Here is an 11,054-nt window from a genome sequence, read left to right on the forward strand (position 1 = left end):
CCAAGGTTATGGTTCTTTATCTCATGTGATTGAAAGTTTGAGCTTATACATCTCCCTCCTTAATGAAGGCTTTAAGGGCAGGAGTACCTGCATCGGCAGGCGGACTCTCAACCACTGCACCACCAGGAAAGCCCTTTAGATGCTTTTTAATGATGATAAAATATATGGTTAAAATCACTCATTTTACGATAATTTTGGTTTAGGTTGTGACAGAAATAAAGTTTACTTTATTTCTTATCTTACTTTAAACTTATTAAAGTTTACTTTATTTACGACAGGAAGTCGTGTTCCTGCCATAAGAAATAAAGATGTGACATTCTAGTTGTGTAAAGTTCTTAAATGCTGTGTAAGTGCGTCAGGTGCGCTAAGGAAACTGGAGCTAAGTGGGCTAGTTGTGAGAGAGAGAGAGTTAACTATGTTAACAAAGGTAAGCCTTCATTGGGTCCTGCCAACCTTTGATAGTTGCTTTTGGGGCAAACTAAACCAATAAAATTTTAAACTTGTTCTCCCCATTAAATGGATTGAATAAATCGGCCACTTTGGTGCACCTGTGTCTTGCGAGTTGTCCACTTGGAGATGAAGGTTTAGAAAGTGAGTTTCAGTCTTGTTTAAGTCTCTTCCATCAGACTGGTCTCGTGATTTCTTACACACCACGTTACTTCCTGTCTACCTTTTCTTGGTGTTGTTCATGCCTGGATTGTCTCCTGTGCCTGCTCAAACCTTGGTCCATTCTCATTTGTACCATAGAAGTTTGTCATGCTGGATACTGTCAGAACTAATTTTACTTAAGTTTGTGTTAAGCCACAAACCACACATTTTGTATATTTTCTGTTTTTTGTGTTTGTCTGTATTTTAATGTTTCTCTTCAAGAAATATTATGGGAAGGGAAATAGCAAGATGTAAAGAGCAAAAAAGTCATCATGATCTTTAAATTGTTAGAACATGTATCTGCAATCATAATTATAATGCACTGTGGTATGTGTTAAAATAGGAAATATATGTCATGTCCCATAAGAGCAGCAAACACAGTGGTGTTAGTGGGGGTGTGTCATGGAAGTAATCACAAAGCAGGTGACTCTTGATTAGGGTCCTGAAACATTAGTGTGCCTTCCCTGTGTCCAGTAGTGGTCTGAAGGGGTAAGGAAGCCTGCCTTTCAATTTGAGGGAACAGAGGGTTTGAGGTCCTCCCTCTTCTATTGCTCTGTATACTGCATAGCAGCTAATAAAATACTGGGTTTATAGTTGACATTTACATCGCTGATTGATCATCAAGATTGGCATGTATCATTGGAAATGAAAATCGGAAGTCTTACGCTCTTTAGGTTTTTCTTTTTTTTCCTTTGTCTCAAAAGTATGTAGTACTTTACTGAGTGGTTGGGAAGAAAGTTTGCAGTATCCAGTGCATTCAGTTTTAGTACTGAATAGAATTAAACTGTTGCTGTAAACTGGAATAACACTTTGTTACTGACAAGTTTTAGAATGCATCAGTTCATCAATTACCTGTTTGGGAAGATTGTAGTTAATGATTTTAAGAAAGTGGCTGTAAACCTCCAATTGACTCAAGAAAAGCAAATAAGTCAAGATTGACAAATGTATAGGCTCTTCATCTTATTGTGTGTGTGTGTGTGTGTGTGTGTGTGTGTGTTTTCTGTTAGTTATTTGTCAAGGTGTAAAGAACTCTATCACTCTTAAAACAGTAAACTTCACGGGGTGTAATCTGACATGGCAGGGAGCAGATCACATGGCCAAGATCTTAAAGGTGATTTTTTTATGTTTAAACTTTCATGAAAATGTATGTGATTGAAGCACATTAATATATTGGTACAAATGGTAGTTAATTTTTTTCTTTTGATACCTGTGAGTGCAGATTTCATTTTATTGAAAGAATATGACCAGTTTTCAGTTTGGGATTCTAACATTTAGTAAAGATAGTCCACTTAATTTTAGAAATAAGAGATTTAATATATAATACATAATAATATTTTTATGTAGTTTTAGTTACTGAAAACATTGATTGTGATACTGTGAAAAAACTATGCCATTATAGTCTTCAAGACTTAAATGAATCAAGTGTCTATTAGCTGCTGTAGTTTATAAACTAATAAAAATCACTACATCAGCAATTTGTAAATACAGTTTTTAAAATAATGCCTTACCAACTTTACAGTGGTTATAATGACTGTATTTAGCCCTAAAGTTATTTAATAATTTGACATGAAGCCTTTTTAATAGTTTGATGGTGCAGATCAGGGATAGGTAAACTGTGGCTGGTGGGCCAGATCCAGCCCATCGCCTGGTAAAGAAAGTTTTTTTGGAACATAGTCACACCCATTGTTCACATGGTACCTATGGCTACTCTCACTCTACGCCAGTGGAGTTGAGTAGTTGCAACAGAAACTGTATAGCCCACAAAGCTGGAAATGTTTGGGCTTCCCTGGTGGTGCAGGGGTTGAGAATCTGCCTGTTAATGCAGGGGACTAGGGGTTCGAGCCCTGGTCTGGGAAGATCCCACATGTCGCGGAGCAACTAGGCCCTTGAGCCACAACTACTGAGCCTGCGCGTCTGGAGCCTGTGCTCCGCAAAAAGAGAGGCTGTGATAGTGAGAGGCCCATGCACCGCGATGAAGAGTGGCCCCCGCTTGCCACAACTAGAGAAAGCCCTCGCACAGAAACGAAGACCCAACACAGTCAAAAATAAATAAACAAATGTGGGGTTTAAAGAAAAAAAATATTATATATTAAAAAAAGCTGGAAATGTTTAAATTTAGATTTTAAAAATTGAAAAATTCTTTAAGCCTATACAGGGCAAGTGCATTGACCCCTGTGATTGAAAACAGTCAAGAAGTTGGGTGCCGAAGCCAAATGGCCTAGGTTCAAATTCCCTTTCTCCCATTTCATAGCTAGTGACCATGGACAAATCACTTAACCTCTATGCCTCATTATGAGGTTTAAATGAACTCATTTGTATAAATAGTGCCTGGCACATACTAAGCACTGTGTAAGTGATTGCTGTTATTTCTGCTTGGAGCTTTTATAAGTTATTGTTAATAGAAAAATGACACTAATGATTTTTGTTTTAGGGTGTCAAAGGCACTTTGAGTCTTTTATTTTTTCAAGAATGTAATAAGACTTCTTTCATTTAACGTCAGTGTTCCCTATTACCATAATTTATTTTATGAATATAAAGAATGGAATGTCTTTAAGACAGTACTTGTGCTTAGATGTCAAACCATTATCTTCCCAAGGCACATCAAACTGGCTTTGCCTAGTCCAGGCCTCTGAAGTTTGTGTGCACACCCTAGGTAGCATGTGAGATCCAGTTTGTAAATATAGTTTTTAAAATAATGCTTGGGACTTCCCTGGCGGTCCAGCAGTTAAGACTATGCACTCCCAATGCAGGGGGCTTGGGTTCGATCCCTGCTCAAGGAACTAGATCCCATGTGCCTGCCGTAACTAAGAGCCCACATGCCAAAACTAAATGATCCAGCATGCCACAACTAAAGACCCAGCACAGCCAAACAAACAAACAAACAAATAAATAAATAAATATTTTTTTTAAAATAAGTAAAATAAAATAATGCCTTAGGAGTTAGGAAAAGAAAATATTAGAACGTTTTTACCTTTGTATTTTTAAAAATCTGTGTAGTTTATCGTGTACATAAATTATATATATGGAACTTTGTGTATATAATTTGTTAATAAATAAGATGCATATTAAAAAGTTTTCTTATGTTTTGCCCAGTCAGGTGTTTGGAGGCCATTGGAGGACAGAATGATGAAATATAGAACCTCAGCAAAGATAGAATTTAGAACCAATTCCCTGACTTAGAAGATAAGGAAAATAATTCATAGACTGTTAATTGAGTTGTCCAACTTTACATAAGTGTTCAGAAACAGGAAATCCAGTGGCTAGAATCTAATCACTGAATGACTAGAATCTGGGTCACTGGACTCATAAACCAGAAGTGACTGTTTAATTTCTCAGGTTGATGCTCCTGGCATATATGCTTGATATGTGTGTGTGTGAATCTCTGACATAATAAGCCATACACAGTAGGCACACCCTGTTTCCTTATTCAAGCATCATAATTTCATCCCATTAAATATCTGAAGTATCAGACTACCAGAAGGCATGAAGAAACCTGGGCTGAGCGTCTTCGTTCCAGGAGACCTGATCTTGACTGTATGGCTGGTTGGCGGCACATCACTCTGAACTGCAACACGCTCATTGGTGACCTGGGTGCAAGTGCTTTGGCAGAATCTCTTAGTGAGGATTTATGGCTTAGAGGTAAATTCTAAAATTGAAAATATTGAATTTTTAATGTGATATATGCTTAGCTTTTGGCATGATACTGTTGTGATAGGATTTTTTTAAGCCTGATTTTACTGATAGCTTTTATTTTGCTTTTAAACTTTCCCTAAGAGTTGCATATATCCTTTATAGAAAATACAGAGTAACAAGAGAACAATTACCTATAATTTTAATACCCAGATATAATCACTGTTCATTATGGTGTATATACTTTCAGTCTTTTATTTTTCTATAAATATATTTGTACACTTAGGGATTACAAAAATAGAATTGTAGTATACTTGCTATTTCATATTCCTGCTTTTTTCACTTAATGATGTATCACGTAGTATTGTGTCATATTGATGTCCCATAGTTTAATCAATTCTTTGCAATTAGATTTAGACAGTTTGCTTTTCCCTATCAGAAACAATGTGAATGCGTTATATACACATCTCTGTGTCCATCGGGCTTACTTCTGTAGAGTAAGGTACTACAAGTGGAATGACTAAGTGTGACATATTTTTAAGACTTTTGATACACACGGCCAAATTACCACCCAGAAATGCTGTGGCAATTTGTAGTCCACCCCAACAGTAGATGTGAAGCCTGCCTCTCACAAACACTGGCTTGTAGCGCTTGTAAAAGAATGTAAAACTACAAAAATGAGTACCTCTCCATTTTCTATGCAAGTGGGATTACTCCAAATTTTATAACATTTTTCAATTAATTTAGTATGAGCATTTTAGCAAGTCAGTAAATTTGCATCTCCTGCATGATTTTTTTGTGATTGTTCAGTATTCCATTGTATGAATATGCCACAGTGCACATAGCTTATCCATTCTTGTGTATAAGCTATGTCCAGTTTTTCAGTTACAAATAGTACTCTGATATATATATATCCTTACCTATATCTCTGACTATTTCTTTTAGTTAAATTCTTAGAAAGAGAGTTGTTGGATCAAAAGGGTATAGACATTATTTAAAGGCTTTTCTTACAGAATCTTGGCTTAATCTGATAGGAGAATAACCACATTTAGTTTTATTTTGTATTCATTTGATTTACTGGTGAGGTTTACTGACTGTTTGTATTAATTTGGCTATTTGGTTAATTATACCCTGTGTCCATTCTTCTGTAGTGAGAGTTTGTAAGGGTTGTATCATATTCTGTCAGATCCTTATGTCTGACTTGCTATTTCTATGTGTCATGGGGGTGTTGAAAGACTCCAGTTATTTTAATGTGATGGTCCATACAACACTTAAAAAAAAGACTCATTGGGCTTCCCTGTAGGCACAGTGGTTGGGAGTCCGCCTGCTGATGCAGCAGACACGGGTTCGTGCCCCGGTCTGGGAAGATCCCACATGCCGCGGAGCGGCTAGGCCCGTGAGCCATGGCCGCTGAGCCTACGCGTCCGGAGCCTGTGCTCCGCAATGGTAGAGGCCACAACAGTGAGAGGCCCGCGTACTGTTAAAAAAAAAAAAAAGACTCATCATAGTTTCCTTTTATGTAATATTTTTTAATACCTGTGCTTTGGTGATGATCCCTTTGGTTTAAATGAATAGGTTGTTCAGTCCCAGAACTACTAGAATTCATGATCAGTTTTTCTGGTTTTTGTCTGACTTTTCATGGAGAGAGTTCTTGACCATCATACTTTCATGATAGGTTTTTAGTATGTATTCTCTATTCACACATTGTTTGAATTTGTTATTATTTGTAACCTCTTAGACCTGTCTTTTTTTCCTCTAAAACTAACAGTTATTACATTTCTTCTAGTTTGTTTTCCCCTTTTAACTAGTTTCATGTGTGATTTGGAGCTGAAGATCATGATCAAAAGAATGCAGTGCATTTCTGAGCTCCACCAGGTTTTGCTTGTGAGGTTTACATGCCACTGCCGCCCTTGCTAATTATGAACTGAGATTCATTTTGTGATGCTTTTTGCTCATAGGTTATATACAGTTATTCTTCAGTTCTGTAATAGTAAAATATGTTGGATGATTTATTGGGACTAAAGGCAGGGTTATCATTGCACATCCAAGAAGAGGTTTTTAAATTGGATTATGCATTATGTGTGTGCGTATACATTTCTGTTTTTTTCCATACCCAAAATTACAAACCTGCCATGACTTGTCTTGTGCAGGACTCTTCCACACGTGAGAAAATGGGAGTTGTCTATATGTTAAGTCTGTAGAGACTTCGCAAATGACCTTTTGTCTTTCATCGAAAGCACTGGACCTGCAGCAGTGTGGCCTCACCAGTGAAGGAGCAAAGGCTTTACTAAAGGCCCTTGAAACCAACAGAACTCTGCTCGTTCTGGATATAAGAAAAAATCCACTTGTTGGTATGTGGTCACTTTTTTTTAATTGATAAACACATAGGAAAACAAAAAGAATTTGTTCACGTATTGACAGTTTTTAAAACTTAATGTGTTTAACTTTCCTCATCATATACAGCTGGCCCTTGAACAACTTGGGGCTAGGGGTGCCGACCTCTACGCAGTTGAAAATCTGGGTATAAGTTTATAGTCAGTGGTTCCGCATCTGTGGATTCAACCAATCTTGGATCGTATAGGATGATAGTACGTATTTATTGAAAAATATCCATGTGTCAATGGACCTGCGAGGTTCTAACCCATGTTGTTCAAGCTTCAACTGTACTTTTCTAGTGTTGCACTTCCCTTATGTCTTTAGCAGATAATGTACTAATTAAAGTGAGTTATACTTGTAAATTTTTCTTATCTCTATTCTGAATAGAGGTGAACCTAGATCTAAGCCTGCTTCCACGAAGAGCATTATTTCTTTCCTGTGCAACCTCTGAATTCTTGCCAGAAGTACTTTATTCATTTGTCAGATTCACAAGTAATTTTTTTACTATCTTCTGTGTGCCAGATATGGGTTTAGGCACTAGGGATAAAGCAGTGAACCAGACAGACAAAAGTCTTGCCCTCATGGAGCTTACATTCTAGTGAAGGAGTTCAGATAGAAATGAGTAAAGAGATAAGTCATATAATTTTAGACAGTAGGAAGTGCAAAAATATCTTAATGTAAGGAGAGTGAGGGAGAGCAGGTAGGACTCCATTGGATAGGTTTGTTAGGGGACGGCTTCACAGGAGAAGTGGCATTTCAACGGAGACCTGAATGAAGAGAGGAGCAAGCCATGGAAGAACTGAAGTAAGCACATTCCAGGACAAGGAGGCAATGAGTATGCAGGCATGTAGGTGGGTGGATTATTTAAGGAAAAGCAAGGAGGCCAATATGGCCAGAGTACTGAGTGAAGAAGAGTGTGGTATGACCTGAGGTCAAGGAGCTAGCCAGGGGTCTGCTCTTGTAAAGTCTTGAAGGCCAGAGTAAAGATGTGGATTCTTCTAAAAGAGTAGAGGGTTTTGAATTGGGACAAGGCATGATCTAAATAGTATCTGAATAAGATGACCTGGTATAGAGAATAGAGTTGGGGGGATAAAGAAGAGAAACAGGGAGACGAGTTAGGTTACTATCACGGTGGTCCAAATAAGGAGATGTTTATGGCCTAGCTTAGGTTGGAAGTTTGGACCAAGTCAAAAGCAGTTTAATGCAGGTTGTGTTTTGAAGGTGTAGCTAACAAGGCTTGCCGATAGATTAGATGTGGGGTATGAAGGAGATAGTAACAAGGAGACAAGTCATTGATGATTATGTGTGCAACTGGATGGTATCACTTAGAAGAAGGGGGCTGATGGGAGGAGCAGCTTTTGAGGGAATATCAGGACTTTGGTTTGTTATCTTAGATGCCCTTTAGGTATCTAAGTGTCTGGATGGTGCTCAGACTGTACTTTCTATCCAAAGGTATCCAAAGCCACTTTAAGATGCAAAACGTTTAAAGCTGACCTTTGCTGCTGCCAAAATAGTAGCCACTGTGAGCAGTCTGCAAGATGGCATCTTAGGATTTTGAGGAAGAAATTAGAATACACAAAGCGGGAAATAAGTGTATAATTACATAGTGTAGATTTCATATTTAATTTTATGGGAAAAGCAATAATTATTTGGCTTTAAATGGAAATAGCCACTCATTGGGAAATAATTACTCTAATTTCAATTTATTATACTTTAAATCATTCTGTGATGAAAGCAGTTACTGAAAAATGTCTCCAGAATGGAAGGAGTGACAAGTCAGAGGTATATAACATGTTTTAATTCTCTCGGAAGAATTTCTCTTTAATGGCTTGTTTTTCTTTCCTTTTTAAAAGAAAATCATCAAGGTACTTTCTGCCATCTTAAAACTAATTTTTTAGTCAAATGAAATGGCTTTTCTGTTTTTGAAAATGTTGTGTGATGCTTTAATTTAGCTTCCCAGAAATGCAGATTGAAGACCTTTTATTAACTTAAAATATCTTAATCTCCAATGAAGATCAAACCCTCCTAAATTACCTGGAACTTAAATGGCATATTTATCATTTCTCTCTCAGTACCAGTGGATAACTTCTCCATCGGTGAAGGAACCATGCAAAGCTGCTAGACAGAAAAGGAGACCTATAATTTTGGAAAGTGGTCGAAAAGGAAAAGCTACTATTACAATTGGTAACTCTTTCTTTATTTTAATGCTACTAGAACTTATACCCCTTACATTTTCCGGTGTGCTAAAATTAAAACAGCCTGAATGGTTATTCCTTAATGGTTAATTACTTCCTTAACGGTTAGCTGTCAATATTATTTGTGTTTTTTATGGAATGCACCTAGGATGTTCCTGACAAATAGTGTTTAATATGTATTAGATATTAATTTTAATATGATAAAGCTCTTGAAGTGACAAAATCCATATCCAGATACGAGGTCACCTTTTCTCCCTTTCATGTGGGGTCCAGGCCTTAGGAAAGAGAGGGAAGCATGTGATGTGTCTAGTGACAACCCCAAGATAAAATAAAGTAGGCAGAGCCCTTGGCACTTTACAGATATGAATACCTTTTATTGTCATCACCACCCTGTGAACAGACAGTGTTTTACAGCAGCGCAGACAGGTTAGGGTCATGTGCAGCGGGGAAGTGGGATCAGGCAGGATAAGAACATGGGGAGAGTCGGGGGGGTGGGCTGGTTCCAGAGCCTTTACTAAGGAAACAACAAAAATCACAGATAATGACTTTTTTCAAAATGCAGCAATCAGTGGAAAAACTAGAAATGACCATGTTCAGAATTGTGATCAGTTATGTATGTAAAAGTCAGTTACTTTCCCATAAGCCAGAAATAACAATAAAAAACAAGGAAAGATCCCATTCGCAATAGTCACAAAAATTGGTAAGTATCTAGAAGTCAGTTCAGTGTTCACCTGAAAAAGTTAGTGCAAAAGGATAGATGAAACATTTTGAACATATATGTTAACATTAATAAAATGTGATGTTAACATATGATCTATTAACATATAAAGCCACTGGCAGAAGGAAACACAGATTGGTGGAAAAGTCCAGAAACTGGTCCCTGTTTACTTGAGAATTGGATTTTGACTTAGACAATTTTAAAGTCTAACTTGACTTTTTGTCTAATTGACTGATTGAAGCATTGATAATTCATTTAAACAGAAATTATATATTTGCATCACAGCATACACAAATTCTAGTCAGTCGAAAAGATGTAAATGCAACTAAATGCAAGAAGCAGATACAAAACACAGGAGAGAATTTCTGTGTAAGTGTATGGGAGTACAGAAGCCTTCCTAAGTAAGCCATAAAACTCAGAAGCCATAAAGTAAAAGATATTTAATTACATGAAAATTTAAAACGTTCCTACAGTTCAAGACATAAACAAAACAAAATGACAGACACAGAAGTTTGGTAGTGTATTAACATAAAAAGGTTACTGTTGATACAGAGAATAACCCACAAATAAATGAAAAAGGATAACCAAATTTTAAAAAGGCAGGGGGTGGTTTCTACCCGTATGAGCAAACAACTCAGAAGAAACACAGCTGGCTACTAGACAAAGGGGCCAACTTCTTTAGGAAATGCAGATGAAAACCATGGGATTTTCTTCCCCTCTGATAGGCAGAAATTCTAAAGACTGATAACATCTGGTGTAGACGAGGGAACAAGCACACTTTGCCTATGTTAAGTATAATAAATGTGTTCAATTTTGGAGCGAGGTTTGCAGCGTCCATCAAAGCTCAAAACTCTCTTGCTTTTTGACCAAAGACTTTTACTTCTAGGCACCTGCCCTCTGCCAGTACTCTGCCTTACACAAAAGTGTGCATAAAATCAGGCACCCGCAGGTCCAATGAGCGATACTTAAGTAATGGGGAAAATCTAGAGACAACCCGGATGTCCTTCAGGAGGGGTCTGATGAAGGAAATTAGGATCCATCCGTGGTATGGAGTAACGTGTGTGTGGAGAACGGGGAAGGTCTGTGAGCAAACTGGGAAGATGACCTGATACGTCATCAGGTCAAAAGGAAAAAGAGCAGGTGTAGAAAAGGACATGTCTATTATTCCACTTAGAAACCCACAGTGTTTGTATTTGTATATACTATATATGTATATATGTACATATGGAAACACGCATATATACACGTATAAACATTTGTGTATCTGATCCTGAAAATGCACAAAAGACTGTAATGGCAACCACCTCTATGGAAGGGAATAGATCTTTATATTTTTACTCTAGTTTTCCTAATCGTTTGCAAATTTAGAGTTAATTTTTTATTTAAAAGTTAGGCAGTCAGGAGAGGCCTAGTGACTCCTTTGTGGGCTTCTCTCACCACAGGATGCACTTTTCATGTCCTTCCTGTTTCTGGTTTGTCTTTTGGAG

General features: G+C 37.4%; 1 protein-coding gene across 1 annotated transcript in view; it reads left to right on the forward strand.

Annotated features, from left to right (window-relative positions):
- LOC112407976 (centrosomal protein of 78 kDa-like) overlaps positions 1–10,646 on the forward strand; it is a gene marked incomplete at its 3' end in the record, with an annotated part of 14,930 nt that extends 4,284 nt beyond the window's left edge. Inside the window, 8 exon segments of the mRNA XM_024757458.1 lie at positions 204–427; positions 519–591; positions 1,656–1,759; positions 4,113–4,287; positions 6,516–6,629; positions 8,372–8,436; positions 8,727–8,920; positions 10,454–10,646. Coding sequence (XP_024613226.1) covers positions 204–427; positions 519–591; positions 1,656–1,759; positions 4,113–4,287; positions 6,516–6,629; positions 8,372–8,436; positions 8,727–8,920; positions 10,454–10,646 — 1,142 coding nt within the window.
- Between the last annotated feature and the right edge of the window lie 408 nt (positions 10,647–11,054).

The sequence above is a fragment of the Neophocaena asiaeorientalis genome, unplaced genomic scaffold (assembly GCF_003031525.2).
Source record: "Neophocaena asiaeorientalis asiaeorientalis breed wild unplaced genomic scaffold, Neophocaena_asiaeorientalis_V1.1 scaffold440, whole genome shotgun sequence".
Taxonomy (NCBI): domain Eukaryota; kingdom Metazoa; phylum Chordata; class Mammalia; order Artiodactyla; family Phocoenidae; genus Neophocaena; species Neophocaena asiaeorientalis.